This window comes from Rousettus aegyptiacus, unplaced genomic scaffold (genome assembly GCF_014176215.1).
Source record: "Rousettus aegyptiacus isolate mRouAeg1 unplaced genomic scaffold, mRouAeg1.p scaffold_m13_p_4, whole genome shotgun sequence".
Taxonomy (NCBI): domain Eukaryota; kingdom Metazoa; phylum Chordata; class Mammalia; order Chiroptera; family Pteropodidae; genus Rousettus; species Rousettus aegyptiacus.
Genome location: NW_023416307.1, coordinates 120,146,615 through 120,162,550, shown reverse-complemented (window position 1 = coordinate 120,162,550; position 15,936 = coordinate 120,146,615). Strand labels below are relative to the sequence as shown.

General features: G+C 41.9%; 1 protein-coding gene across 3 annotated transcripts in view; it reads right to left on the bottom strand.

Moving 5' to 3' along the window:
* Window positions 1-2,858: 2,858 nt before the first annotated feature.
* The window catches only part of IRAK2 (interleukin 1 receptor associated kinase 2), a 45,272-nt gene continuing 32,194 nt past the window's right edge, over window positions 2,859-15,936 (bottom strand). For 2 of the 3 annotated variants that reach the window (XM_036218590.1, XM_016121378.2), the window contains 6 exons: window positions 15,326-15,435; window positions 13,630-13,825; window positions 10,508-10,570; window positions 7,670-7,870; window positions 4,068-4,338; window positions 2,859-3,055 (listed from right to left, as the gene is read on the bottom strand). In XM_036218590.1, the coding sequence (XP_036074483.1) occupies window positions 2,949-3,055; window positions 4,068-4,338; window positions 7,670-7,870; window positions 10,508-10,570; window positions 13,630-13,825; window positions 15,326-15,435 (948 nt within the window). In that variant the 3' untranslated portion in view covers window positions 2,859-2,948. Of the gene's footprint in view, window positions 3,056-3,078; window positions 3,491-4,067; window positions 4,339-7,669; window positions 7,871-10,507; window positions 10,571-13,629; window positions 13,826-15,325; window positions 15,436-15,936 lie in introns of those variants that run through there. The other variant, XM_016121379.2, reaches the window with a different exon arrangement.

Here is a 15,936-nt window from a genome sequence, read left to right as displayed (position 1 = left end):
TGTGTATTTGTTTCTGAGAGTTTTAGTGAGATAATTTACATACCATAAAGTTCACTCCTGTATAGTTCAATTTTTTTTTAGTATACAAGTGGTTTTTAGTGTATAACTGTTTTTAGTATATTTAGGGTTGTGTAACCATTACGACAAACATAATCTAATATTAGAACATTTTCGTCATCCCCAAATCTTGTGACCATTACCACTCTCCTTCAACACACCTCCACACTCACATACACACACTCCTAATTTCTGCCTCTGTAGATTTGCCTGTTCTGAACATTTTGTGACGTAATCAAAATATATGTAATTGGCTTCTTTTACTTTGCAAAATTTTTCATGGTTCATCCATATTGTAGCATATATCAGTACTTCATTCCTTTTTATGGATAATTTTTAATTGAATAAAAATATATGAATAATATTCCAATGTAAGGATATACCACATTCTGTTTATTCATTCATCTGCTGATAGACATTTGGGTTTTTCTACTTTTTGGCTATTCTGAATATTTCTACTATGAACAGTGGTGCAAAACTGTATCATTAGAGACCAAAGCTAAGATCATCTATACCCTCAGGTTCCCAATTACTATGTATAGTAAGTTGGATGGTAAAGAAGGCTAACAGGAAAAAAAATGATTCATTTGAAATATGGTGTTGGAGGAGTGCACTACAGATATCTGGACCACCAGAAAGACAAACATGTGGGTCCCAAAGCAAATCGAGACTGAAATAACATTCATAACAAAGACGACAAAACTGAAGCTGTTTTACATGAAAAGGCAGGGTTCTTTGGATAACACAATAATGCTTGGGAAAATAGAGGGCAACAGGAAAAGAGGAAAACCAAATATGAGATGGATTGACTCCATAAAAGAAGTCACAGGCATGAGTCTACAAGAGCTGAGCAGGGATGTTGAGGACGGGACATTGTGGAACTCACTCATTCATAGTCGCCAGGAGTAAGAGCTGACTCAGCATGTTACTTACACAATGACAAAATTGAGCAACAAAACTTTTTATCATCTCTGGAAGAATACCCCAAATTTGTAACAGCAGTTGCCTTTGGGGAGAAGAAATGAGAGACTAAGTTCCAAGTGGTAATAGGCTTCTTTTCCACTATGTAATCATTTGTACTGTTGGATTTTTCAGTCACGTGCATCTATTAACTTAAAAAAAGTCAGGCCATCTGTCCCTCTGGGGATTCATGGAAAGGCACTGTGGTGTCCATGAACCCCTGGAATTCATATACGAAGTTGTATATATATGTATTTACAGCTTTCTGAGGGGAGGTGCATAGCTTCCATCAGATTCCCAATTAATCTCTCCAGAAACATAAGAAACCCTAGTCTGGAAACGCAAATATGCCAATACTGTATTAGCATCTGCCCTCTATTGCTCAAACAGCCCTGGAAACACACTACTCATAATTGTAAGGTGCTTACCACATTGCCAGGTTCCACTTGGGACACATGATACACTTTAGTTGAACCCTCGAAGCCACCAGAGTTGAAGACACAGGTGTCAGTATACTGTCCACCTGGGCTGGAGCCCACCTGGCTTTATTACATATCAGTACAAAGCTGACTTTGCTGGGGGTGGCTGTTGAATGCTTACAACAGGCAGGATCTGCCTCTTGCCATGACAACAAACCTATGAAACACGTACTTTTTGTTCTCCCCATTATATAGATAAAGAAACAGAGGCTCAGAGTAACTCCCTAACTTGGCCCAAGATCACGCAGCTATAAACTGCCAACATTTACAGCCAGCGCCCGACTTCTTAGCCACCCCATAATACCCCACTCATGGATGCAGAGCAACTTCTCCAAACAAATTCATCTGGACACAAAACTAATTAAAAGACATCTATTGACTTTATCAATGTATTTTATTTTACAAAAAAGGAAAAATCACTATAGTACAATTATTTAAAATAGGGCACAAAATTTAAAATAGCATGTTTCACAAAAAGATCTGCAATATGATTTTTCAGAGATATACCCACTGCATAAACATTAGGTACATAGCAGAAGTATATGTTCAACGTCCATTTAATTTATTAATTTATTTATTATAACAGGACAAGTGCACTTTCAAAATACAGTACTTCTGTAACCATGTCTCACCTGTTCTTCCCAACAGCCCAGAGAGGGAGAATGAACAGGTGTTACTTACAAGGAAACTGAGGCTCCAGAAATTAAATGACTGACTTACTTAGCAGCAGAATCAGACATGAAACCAGTTCTCCTGATTCTTCATCCAGCCATAAATAATACATATTTTCAAAATAAAAGCTCCATTAAAAATAATAGCATTAGTGGGATGGGAGGATAAAGGTATAAATAAATATCTGTGGGTTGCAAGATTTCCGATAGAGAAAACAGAAAACCTACAGTCTTTTTGCCAGTGTCTGGCATTTGTAAAACTTGAGACGTTGAGAAATGAGTCAAGAACTGCATTGGGACACAAGTTGAAAATCTTTCAGGTCATGGAAGCTTGCAGGCAGTTGGTGAATATGACCCAGAGATCTTAACTTTGACGTTCAGAATGCTGTCACTTGTAGAGGGGTGAGAACAGGGTAATGGCATCTGTTGGGGTGGTTAACGTCACTCATCCCGGAACCACGAAATTGCCCACATCCTGGGCCTGTGTACCAGGGTTTCTGCTTCAGTATTGTGATGCCGCCCAGCTATGACTAACAAATCCCAGAAAGGGAGAGAACTTCATGGATTTTGGTGTCTCTAAAAGCTGAGGTCTCTTCTCCCTTGACTTACTCTGGAATATATAAGTTTCTCTTCTCACCCCCTCAGGAAAGCTGATGATTGGCCTGAGTTTCCTGGGAGATCTTGGATTCTACCTCAGGCTTTTTTTTTTTTTTTTTTTTTTTTTGATTTGACAGTTGGCTTTCCAATTGAGGACAAGGGTCCTCAGCTGTGTTTTTGGTCATCAGGGGCCAAAAAGTTCAACGCTGTCTAGTTTCTCTTCTTTGTAGAGCAGGATGTTCTCCATCAGTCTCCTTTTGGCCTCATTAATTTCAATTTTCCATGAAGTCTCTGTAGTTGACATTCAATGTAAAATAATTTTTTTTAAAAAAGCCATTTGAACAAAAAGCATTTGGAAATAGGTACTATTATAATTCTTAGAAAGTCAGATTTGGTTAGAGTTTCTCACTTATATCAGGTTTCTGAATCAGGTGCTGAGTATAATGAGCATTTTCATCACCTTCTGCCTTTGCAGGGAAGCCCTGCCATCTGCCCCCACCTTTCAAAGAGGAGGGGGCTTCCATGCTCCTCCCCACGGATGCAGGGAATAGAGTGAACACTTAACACCCTCTTGCTCTTCTTCTTCTCTCTTCCATGGGAAGAGGAACTATATGAGTGGTCAGAGCCTGAGACAGTCATTGAATCACATTTGCTAAGGGACAAGGACGCTGGATTGAAAAGGCCTTCCAAATTTTTATTCCGGAAGGAAACCTGGTATATTTGAACCTGAGAGGCAGAGATAGAAGGTATCTTTAGAAGCAGGATGGCGTTTGTGTTGTGAAGTGAGGATGGAGAGGCAAGCAGAGACAAACCACACAGGGCCTTGCTGGTCCAGAGGAAGAATTTTGACTTGGTCCGTAAGTGTGATGGGGAGCCATGCATAAGCTTTAAGTGAGGGGTGACATGAGTTGTTTTTAAAAACCACTCTGGTTAGCCCCTGGAGAAAGGACTAATGAGAGGCCAGAGTGGATCAGGGAGGACAAAGGGAGGCTATGCAGTCATCCAGCAAAAGGACAGTAGCTTAGATGAAGTGGGGCGGTGAGGGCGATGGAGAGAAGCAGATAGAGCTGAAAGATATTTAGGTCAATAAATAGGGCTGAGTGATGGACTGGACACGGGGTGGGGCGGGGCAGAGGGAGGGAGCTGTCAAGGATGACTTCCCCAGGCTTTTCTTTGTGTAGTTGGCTGGTAGGTGAATGGCTGAATAACCAAATGAATGAGGGAGATGGAAGGAATAAATGATGGGCTGAGTTAGGAACACAAAAACAAGTCTGTATATGCATTCAGACCTCTACACACTTACCATCCTGGGCAGACTCTGGACTGGCACAGGCCTCAGAGGAGGAATCGGCCTGCATCCTGCCTTTATCCTCTGTGGGAGCAGGCGAAGCAGCAGCCCCACACCAGCGTGTTGCCCTCATGGAGGAGGGAGCATAGAGGCTGGAATTGTCCACATCATCCGTTTCTTCTGGGGTGTTGGAGGAAGAGCCTGTGCCCTCTGAAAGCCCACTGCAAGGGAGCGCCATCTCCTGACCTCTGAGCCGCTCTTCCACAATGGCCACAGAGCCACATACCTTGTGGATGAGAGAAACAAGAGCACTTACCAAGAATTCTTTCTGTAATCAAAAATCTAACAGGTCTCTCAAGCCTCCAGAGAGACAGACACAGAAGAATCAAATGCTTGTTGCTTTGTCTGGAAGAACAGCATCCTTCCTTTGAAAAGAACTAAACTTCCCCATCCACCTTAGCCACAAATGACAGCACATGACCAAATGAACCAATCATACTATCACATACCTCTGATCTTAATGTTTGGTTCAGGTTTGGGCACGTGACCCAAGCAGGCCAATAGAAATCCTTCTCTGGGATTTTTCTAAAGTTTATTGAAGAAATATTTTCCTTTCCTTTCTATTGGCAGAGCCAGAATCCCCACCACACACAGAAAACCAATTTACAGCTGGTAAAAATGAAGCTCCAACACAGAGTAAAGCAGAGGCAAGAGATGGACAGAGGGCTAGAGGCACCTTTGCTGGTTGAGAACTTGGGTCGAGCTGCTCTAGCAATGCCTGTCCTCTCTACTGTTTGGTTAAATGAGCCAATAAAGTCATTCATTCATTCATTCATTCATTCATCCACTCACTGATATTCTCCCCCATCCCTATCTCTCTCTCTCTCGTTCTCTCGCTCTCACTCTCGCTTGCTCTTGCGTTCGCTCTTGCACTCTCTCTCTGTATATGAGTCTGAGTTGAATTTCTATCACTTTCAACTAGAAATGCCCTAAGTAATATGGATATTGCCATTGAGGGCTTTTTATTCTGGTTAGGGAGGTTAGAGAAATTAGAGGAAGGCAGAGAAGGAATGTTTCTTCTTTACATACATGCCCACGTGTGCACACACACACACACACAAAATGGTACAATGGGTGTAATGCATACATACTATTAATAATAACAACAAATCTCATTTGCTTGGTGCCTTGCAATTTACAAAGCACATTGACACATGATCCACAATGAGTTCTTATAGATAAAAAAATTAAAAGATTGAAGAGGTTAAGTTCCCTGCCTAAGGCCACCCAGCTAGTGAATGGCAGAGCGGAGCACTGAACTCAGTCCTGCTTGTCTTAAAGTCCATGACTCAGTTGACCTCACATACCTAGCTTGGTTGTGAAATACTAAAGGTAAGGACCATTCCTCATTCCTCTCTATATACCTTAAATGTTCTATCCCCTTTCTCTACCTAGCAAATGCCTCCTCAACCTTCAAGGCCCAGTTCAAACGTCACCTCTTGAGATAAATCTTCACAGTATATGGCTGATAAACATTTGCCAAACTAAAAACAATATTCCCTTATAGCTATGTGGCCATGTAACTAGGTTCTGGTCTACAGGGTGTGAGAAAAATTGATGTGTGCATTTCCAGGTCACATCTTTAAAGGAAGGGGTGTGTTCTCCTCTTCCTTTTAACCTCCTTTCAGTAGCTGGCATGCAGAGGTAATGACCTGAGCTAGAACAGCCATCTTGGACTCTGAAATAGAAGCCACATGGTACAAGAGCCTGGTTCTCCAATACTGTGGCACTGCCACATAGGCTCTGGACTGCCTATATTCAAACTGTGAAGCTAAAGAAAATTATATTCTATTTTGTTTAAATCACAGTCTTTTGGAGTCTCTTCATTATAGCAGCTTCTTTGCGAGTAATTTAACTGATACACTGAATGAAAGAATGAAATGATTGAAGGGATGCATGCCTGAACAAATGGTTGAGGGAGAAAGTCTTTTCAGAACATAAATCTGATTATGTCCTGCCCCTGCTTAAAACCCCTAGAGACTTCCTCAAAATCCTGACTGTCCCACATGGTTTCTATTATTGGGCTCCTCCTTCCTCACAGCCTCATCATAAGCCACTTTGCCCCATGTACGTTGTGTTCCAGACACTCTGACCTTTTTCCAGGCCCTTGACCATGCCATGCTCTCTCAACTCATGCCATTTGCATAAGCTGTTCTTTCTGCTTGGACAGCTCTTTATTAGCTTACACATCACTTCCTTAGGAAAGTCCTCCTGAGGAGGGCCCTTGTCATACACTATCTCAGTGCTCACCACACAATTACTGCGCAATGTTTGTGAGCTCCAGGAAAGTGGAAGTGGCCTGCCTTGTTCACAGATTTTTCTCCTGGGCCCAGCACACGAATGCTGAATGAATGACTGAACCCTGTAGCACTTGGACATAAGAGAATAGTCTAGCCCTAGAAAAGTGACTCAAGTCTCTAGCTCCTGCCTGGTCATGATGCAAGATGGTAGGCATAGAGCTGAACTAAGAGTTCAGAGAGCTCTGACAAAACTCATTCTGTGGCTTCATCTTCTCCTCTCTGGACCTTTACGTCCCCATCTATAAAAAAGAGGCTTGAGCTACAGCAGTGGTATTTGAAGATTTTTTTTTTTCAGCTACCAAACCCTTTCCTCAAATAAAATAATGAGAACCCAATTTAATTATGAGACGTTAAAGTGGAAGTCATAAGTGGGGCCTATTGCTCCCCACAGCCCTCTTGCTACCAAAAGCAACTCCTGAGTTACTTTTAAGGAGCCCCTCTCTGCCAGATACTACTTGAAAATCACTTAGCTACATGATCTCTAAGAGTCTGAGTCCTCTCAGAAGTAATTTTGTTCTTAGAAAGACCTAGCAGTGGTCCCCAAACGTCTACCTGTTACCATGAAAACCACCTCTACATATCTGTCCATAGGAAAATGTTTTATTCCCTGTCGTGGCTTATTTCTGGTGTGTCTTCCTAGCCCTTGGGCTAAGGATGCTCCTTTTCTCTAGGACCTGGACCTTCTACCTTTGGGAGTTGAACCCTGTCAGGTTTATACACTGGACCCCACCTCACCCCCATCTTACCTGATTGGCCAACGGGTGGACATCTGACCCTAGCTAGGCCAGTCAGGTTCTCTCATTGAGATGTTGGAACTGGGACCTGGAGACTTGATCTCTCGGTGGGGGTAGAACTACAGCATATAAATAAATATGGCCACATCCCCTAACCAAGAATATGAAAGAAAAGAAAAAGGGGACCTACAGAGAGAAGGAGGAATAAGGCAGATTTGGAGAAAGCAGAGTTCTGTTAACATCTGAGGGTTTGCTCCTAGACCCCTGAGGCTAGCAGCACACTGTCTTCAAGCTCCTGAGATACCCTTATCCATATTTTGCTGTTTTGCTGATATAGGCTCCAACACATTCTGCTACGTGAAAACAAATACATCCTTGGTTTGTTTGAGATCACATCTCAGTGACAGGATTGATCCCAAGTCTTAAACCGGTCCCTGGTAAAGCAGACCCATGCAGCCCTTGGAATTGAGCCCCAGCTGACCCGGGAAAGGGCTCATTGCAGGGGAAAAGCTGACAGGCTCACCTCCACCAAGCTGGCGTTTCGCCTCCGCAGGCAGAGGCAGGAGGCCATGGCCAAGGCTTCGGCGCAGTCCTCCGGCAGCCTCCCAGCTCTCTTCTCCAGATATTTCTGGCAGATCTCCTTGGCCATCACTTTCTCCACCTCCATCTTCCCAGAGCAGAGTGAGGTGGTACTGCTTGGAATTTCACTGAGGAGTAAATCCTTCTGTGGGAAGAAGAATAGAAACGCTCCAGAGTGAGCTGCAGGGGTGTGGGATCCAACCCACCCACCTTGTAGGCCTTGCTTACTTCATCGGGAAAATGAGGATAATAGAACTACCAAAAAGATTAAATGACAATACATACAAAGCATAAAGTGTGATACTTGACACAGACTAAACATTCAATAGTCTATTAGTGATAATAATTAATAGTAATAATAGCTATCATTTATATAGTACTTACTATATGATGAGTGAACACTTAACTTACATTAATAATTCAATATTATTAACAATTACAGGGACAATGTTTTACAATATAAATAAACACTTTAGGATGTAGGCTTCTGACCCATATATATTTAACAGGAGAAATTAGATCAGGAGTTGCCAGGGGCTAGAAGTAGGGAAAGGGGACTGATATAAAGGAGCCCAAGGGAATTTTCTGGAGTGATGGAAATATTCCATATCTTGATTGTGGTGGTATTTACATAACTGTCTATATTTTTCAAAACTCATATTATTCTGTACACCTCAAAAGTATGAATTATACCTCAATAGATATGAATGCATATGTCCAGACTGGTACCCACACATAAAGGTACCCAGCAGCTTTACTTATAATGGTCAAAAACTGAAAACACCCCAAATGTTCATCAACAGGTGAATGGACAAACAGTGGCATATCCATGCAATAGAACACCACTAAACAAAGGAAATGAGCCACTGACATACATGAAGAGCATGGCTGTATCTCAGAATAATTACGCTAAGTGGAAAAAGCCAGACAACAAAAGAGCACACACTGTATGGCTTCATTTATATGAAACTCCAGAAAATGAAAACTTTTGTACAGTAACAGAAAGCAGATCAATGGCTCCAGGGGATGGCAGGGCAGGGAGGGGTGCGAGGGGAGGATTCAAAGGAGAGAGGTAACTTCTGATGTTGTGGGCATGTTCACCATCTTGATTGGGTGAAAATGTCACAGATATATACATATGTCAAAATTTATCATATTACATGCTTTATCCTCATTATTTATAAATATAAATTCATATTTATAAAGTTGTTTATAAATAACTTCATGGTGTTCCATAGTGTATACAATTATATTATAAATTCTTAATCACCTCCCAACTGATAAATATTTCACTTGTTTGTAGTGCTTCATTATCAATTAATCCTACAACAAACATCCTTGTCTATGTTTTTCCTCACTTGTTTGTGTATTTCTCTAGTTTACAAGTAAAACTGCTATATCGGAGGGTATACACATTTTAAATTTTGATGGAAACTACCCACTTCTCTCCAAAAACACCTTGGCCATAAACATTCCTCAGAGTGTACAAGAGAGGTTTGCTTCCTCCCACCCTGGACCACATCTCTGACTCGAATCTTGATTATATATGTACAACAGAAGTGCATGTACCACAACAGAAGACCGTGAGAGACCACCATATTTGGGTCTAGAAGAAGAGAAACTAGATTTTTAAAAAATTATATCTTTCGCATTTTTAGAAACTATTAGCAAAAAGAACCTTCTAGCAAATTTCACATAAGTGTCTTGAAAGCTTCCTTCTCCTCAGGCAGCCCCAGAGAGTTGTTGGGGAATACATCTCAAGAAAACTGTCAGAAGATGAGAAAATGCCCCAAACCACCCAAACCACATCCGAGCTGCCCAAACCAACCTCTTTGCAGTATCTGGAGCTCAATGCCCAAAGTGGGCGGAGCTCAAGGAGTTCAGTAGAGGGACAAGTTGCGACCTTCTGTGTGTAGCAGAGGCCTTCAGCTCTCCACCCCAAAGCTCAGGTTATGCTTTTGGGGCCCAGTCACAAAAAAAGCCAGCTGTTTCAATGCCTTCAACATCAAGTCAGATGACTTGGACCAGAGCTTGCACAGAATTTGGAATCCTTCAGGACACATCAGTTCAAATCTCAATTTGAGCACTGATCTCACTGAAGGAATGAGACAAACCTCTTCACTTTGGCCTTAGTTTTCTCATCTGTAAAATGGGGATGGTGATAACACTAAATTCATATGGTTGGACTTCCATGAGAATTAAACAGTCAGGAGATTGTCGAGGTTGAGAACTCAGGATCTGCAGTCTGGAAACCCTGACTCAGAATTCCAGCTCTGACAGCACAGCTGAGATCTCAGGCAAATCTCAGAGCCTGCTTTGAGGAAATATAATGCCTCTATCAGTCTCATGGAGATTTCGATATAACTTAGAAAGAAATTTATGGAAAGTGACAAACACAGAGTCTAGCTGTGTTGTTATTTTTTAAATGGCATTACATATATGATTGTTCTTTGAATCTACAAAAAATGGAAGTTATTGAACTTATTATAGAAAGCTACTTAAAAGAGTTGAAATTAACTTTTACCAATTTTAGAATGAACCCTATTTGATTGCCTTAGAGAAGAAATGAGTTTTCCCTAAACATTCTAAATTTTATTTAGAATGTTTAGAATTTAGGTGGGTGTAGGAGATTAAAACTACTTTGCACAGATGCACATCAAACCCTGGACTGAGGCCTCATTAGCATCTGTAAAATGGGTACAGTGGAGATCTCTGCCCTCCTGACATCTCATAGCTGTTGGCCCAAACGCACCACCCTGCCAGAAGTGACTGGTTCCCTTACCAGGTAAACTGGGCTTCGGTCATTATCCATTGCAGGGATGCCAGTGAGGATCTCAGCTAACACCTGGAGAGAACAAGGAGTTAGCACAGTTCAGATACTCATGCACAAAGTCAGGCAGGAGATTCTGGCCAAGATGGAATATTCTTAACAAAGCCTGAGCTCCAGACCTAGCTCTACCATTTTCCAGCACAGACACTTGCCCAAAATCTGTAACAGGAGACTATCACTGCACTTCCTCCAACTAAATATGCCACCCAGCTGCTAGTAGAAGGTTTGAATTAACTGATAGTAAGGCAGGGAGGATGGAAACCAAATGTACCTGTATTACCATCAGTTTTACATATATATATTACATATATATATAATACACATATACATTTATATATACATATAGTATATACATATATATGCATATACATATACATGCATATGTATATACGTATATTATATAATGTGTATATATACATTATATATGTATGCACATACATATATCTCTAGATATATATCTACATACACACACTATATTTTAAAGGTAATTTCATTTCAAAACCCATCAGAAATCATAAGCAAGCAATTCTATGTCAATCTTGGGAAAGAAGAATTCCATCTGCAGGTATCTATTCTATACAGAAAATCTCAGCAACATCTATAGCATGTTTCATTCATAGGTCTTTATTAACATCATTTGTTCATTACTTAATCCACTTACAAAAGGAGCACAGACTTGAGCCATTGTAAGCCACTAGAGAATTGACAAATTGTGATACGTGTCTTAATAAACAGGAAACCTGCTTTGAATAGGAATTCTCAGTAGAGATAACAGCATGGTAGTTAAGAGCTCTACAGTCAGACAGGCTTGAATTCAATTTCTGACTCTGCTCCTTATATGTGCAGGTGATCTTTGGAAAAGTAACTAAAATGTAAGCCTGTGTCCTCATCTGGTAAATGGGGATCTATTGGTTGTGAATATAAGGGATTAAGTACCCTGCCTTTAATGTGAAATCTCTCTCCCACAACCTCTCTAGAAGAAACTCATAGTAGGTTCATATCTACTGCCAAGAAATCAATCCTTTCCTCCAAAGGAAGGGCTCACACAGTTAATAACAAATTGGCAGTGGCCAGGAGAGGCAGCAGAGGGCACAGCTGCAGCAAGTGGACAGGAGCCAATTGAAAAGGGACTTCCCACCAGTTCCTGCCAGAAAGGAAGTGAAGAATAAGGGAAAATTAATAAACAAACATTTCCTCTGCCTCTTTCACAAGGCAGACTCTGCACTGGGCCTTTTACAGAGATCATTTAGTGCTCACCAAAAAAAAACATTGAGAAATGCTATGTTCCCAATAGGAGGAACCGAAGTTCAAAATCATATTGTCAGTCAGTGGCAGGGCTGAGAAAGACTGCAGGGAGCCAGTGGGCATTCAATGAATGAATGGATGGATGGAAGAATGAATGAATGAATGAATGAGGAATCGATTGTTACATCAAGAGCTGAGTTAAGAAGTCAAAAGTAAATAGAAATCAGGAGTGAGGGTATGAAAGTAGAAATAATAAAAATAACTACTATAATAATAATAATCTTGATATGTGCAAGGTACTATGCTAACTAGTTTATGTATATTAACTTACTAATCTCCATATATATATATATATCATTACCCCCATTTTACAGAGGACAAAACTGAGGCCCAGAGTTATAGGTGATATACCTTAGGCGACATGCCTAAAAGTAACTGAGCTGGGACTCAAACTCATAATCTTAATCTCTGCACTATAGTGTCTGGCAGTCTTGGGGTTCAATCTCACTAGGTCTTAAAGGAGCAAGAGCCTGGGCAATCCCTGCTGAGCTTCACTGAGCCACTCAGTGGGGCTGACGGGGGGAAGGAAACCAGAAGAGTTGATGGACTGGGAGAAAGAGGAAAGCGGAATCTGACATGTGGAGGTCCGGCTAAGGGCAGAAGGTGGCTCAGGGAGAGGGCACTATTGGGAGAGGTGGACAGAGAGGAGGCTGGTCAGAGACTGGAACAGAGTTTTGATGCCGGAGAGGGAGAGGACAAGGTCCAAGATATAGCTGTTGGCTCTTGGCAGAGGTCAACGAGAAATGTCACTTTCCTCAGCCAGCCTTTCCTAGACTGGGTTCCTTAGGACACTGATGCTAAGAGATACTGAGAAAACAAGGTTCCACGGTCAAATTAATTTAGAAAACACTGCATATTGTTTGCCCATCTGTGCTAAATTCACAATTATCAGACTAAAGGCTCATTATTATATTAAAGGCTCTAATTAATTTTGTGGTAAAGAAATCTGCTTCACTTCACTAAACCCAGATTTCTCAAACCCATTTGGCTAGAAAACCTTTAAACAGACCAAACCTATAGAGATCTCAAGGAATTGGTGTTCTGTAGAAATACATACTGGAGACTACTACCCTCAGACCATGAGCTCCCGGGGGAAAGATTGTGTTTTAGTTACAACTGCAGTCCACATATAGTAATGACAGATAGGGTGGAGGCAAGGAGGGAGTTGGATGAGTAGATGGATACTGAATGGATGGATAGCTATTGGATGGATGGATGGATGGATGGATGGATGGATGGATGGATGGATGTTGAATGGTTAGACTGATAATTGCAAAGATGGATGGACAAAATAACAGATGGACAAAATAAGTAAATGAACAAATAAGAACAAACATAATTAGATAGACAATTAGATGGATGGCTGGATGGGAAGGAATCAGGTAAATCAAGAGACGGTATCTGTAGCCTACTAGAATCTAGACACTCATAAGTGGCTTTACGTAGAGGGTTAGAAAACTTTTTCTGTAACAGGCTACAAAGTAAATATTTTAGGTTTAGGCTTTTTGGCCACAAAACAAGTCTCTGCAACATATTCTTTTTTGCTTTTCAATTATTATTATTTAATCTTTTATATACATGTAAAAACTATTCTTAATTCTAGTCCATGGGCCAGTTTTGTCCTGTGGGCCATAGTTTGATAATCCCTCTGTATTTTGACGGAACATATATTTGTGAGCCTCTATTATATATAGCCTGTGATTACAAATAACCCATAGGAAGGACAAATGAGTGGAGGCCAAAGTCCAAGCAGAGAAGGAAGCTCTTACTATTCCACAGCTGAAGATGTCCACTCGCTTTGTCAGCTGCCCCACCCTGATGAAATCTTCTGGCAGATATGCAGCTGAGGCCTGGAAAAGGTGGGTCTTCATCATGGTGTATTTTGACCTTCTGTTGATAGGACACAGGTGAGCCATTGGATGGGCCAGCATGGGGGTGAAGTTTTGGTCTAGCAAAACATTGGAGCTGTGGAAAAGAAAGCAGAGCTCTCATTTTGGGCTGGACAAGAAGAGGTTGCCATGGAGACCCTTTCTGAAAAACAACTTAGCAGTGAGCAGTGTTGGCCCCAGCAAGTTAGTCACTGAAGACCCTCAACATGGAGTCTCTGAGCCAGTCCTGAAAGGGGTGCCCACTCCAATCAACAAACATTGATGGAGCTAGGATTAATCCTGCTGCTTCAGAAATGGCATTTGGCGTGGCCAAAGAGTTGCAGCCACCCTGATCCCCACAGATGTCCACCCTGTCCAATCTCAGCTGGCCAACCCCCTCCCAAGCTGTTCCAACCCCAAGCTCTGGCTCAACTGACTCAAGTCTAAATGCCAACACCCTTTGTGACTGAACCTGCCAGGTTGTGGGGGAATAAACAATAAAAATATTCTTGGACTCAGTCAACCAAACCATGGGAGTGAACTCTCAGAAGTACCCCAAATGGGGGGGAGGGACAAAAAACCAAGTTACATGTATAAAAATATTCAATGAAGAACTAACTCCTAATAGTATCTTTTAAAGTAGACACCAATTCTAATGTCTACTATTAGGAGTGGGTAAGTAAATTATGGGCAATCCCCGAAATGGAAGACTACTAAGAAGTCACCAAAAATAATGGCATGCAATGTGGGGAAGTATTTACTGTGTTTAAATGAAGGGGGAAAAAAGAATATGAATTTATAATCAGGTAACCGTGCTACCTTAGAGCTAAGACTTCTGTGTGGGGGCTGAAAAAAGAAAGAGAAAAACAGAGGGCAGCTTATGAGTCAGGGCCGTGAGCCAAGATGACCTCTCATTCTTTCATTTCCTTTCTTGTTATTACAGTTGTTTGTGCAACCAAATAAGAATCAGTAGAAAGAAAAGAGGAAAGAGCTTCCCCTTGCCAAATAGAGAGAGGACTTTAGGGAAGTGTGAGTTCTATGTTTTCAAGCTTAGTTTTGCCAAATTCTCTGGTATCTTCTGGAATCTCTCCCCATGCTGCCAGTCCCCAGATGGGCATCTCTTGTACTTGGATATTTAGGAGCATGATACTGAGATAATGGGGTACACGCTAACTAGCAGGAAACCTTCCTGACTCAAGTTGCTTTCGCCAACAGGTACGAAAGCATGGGGGAGGGGTGTGAGGCAGGTCTCCAAGAAAACCCTGAGCACGGAGCTCAAAATCCTAGGGGTCTTGGTCAGACATGGTCCAAATTCAATGACCAGGTGCAGACAAGCTGGCTGGGTGCTTGTTGGGAAAATACCAACTGAGAAAGACAAACGTGATGACAGGTAGGCAGTTCATGCTGAGACAGCAGTCAGAGACACAACCCAGAAACACTGATTTTGAGGGTGTACAAAAGAAAGAGAGACCCAAGGGAGGCGAGGTGGGGAGAGAAAGGCAAAGAGAGACAGAGGGAGAGGAAGGGGACCCAGGAATGTCTACTGTCCCATCCCTGCAGCCTGAGCCTTCGTCAGGGTCCAGCCCATCTCTCACACCTCTTAATGTTGCTGTGGATGATCCCCAGGCCGTGAAGGTGCTCCACGGCACGAAGCAGTCCTGAGAAGATGCTGATGCGCTGGAGCCAGGGGAGTGAGTCTGAGCCACCCTAAGAGAGAGAAGAGGACTTTTTAAAATCCCAATGGCAGGGTGCTGGCTCCTGTCTCTCCTCCAGCTCTTCATATCCTCTGCAACAGGGCTTGCCCAGCATGGTTTACTGGCAGGAGATTTAGGAGCATGATACTGATAAACATATACAGTCATCACACAGCACAAGCTGCATGACTTTGGAAAAAGTGCTCAAAATCTCTGAGCCTTGGTTTCTTCAGATGTAAAATGGAAATGTTAATCTCTATGCTTTAGGGTTGTAAGGATTCAAAGGAGCATGTGGTATGCCCCTAGCATAGTACCTGCCATACAGCAGGTACTCAATAAATAGCAGCTATTTTTATCATGATTATTACAGCGGTGGCTCTAGAATTTTTCTCTAGGAGGGGCTGGTTGGGAGAGAAGCTAGGGAGCGTGTAGTGGCACACCAGGCACGTGGGCCTTACATACTTGGGGAGACTTCACAAGAGCTGATGGGGATTGTAGGGTGGGCTAAACTCAC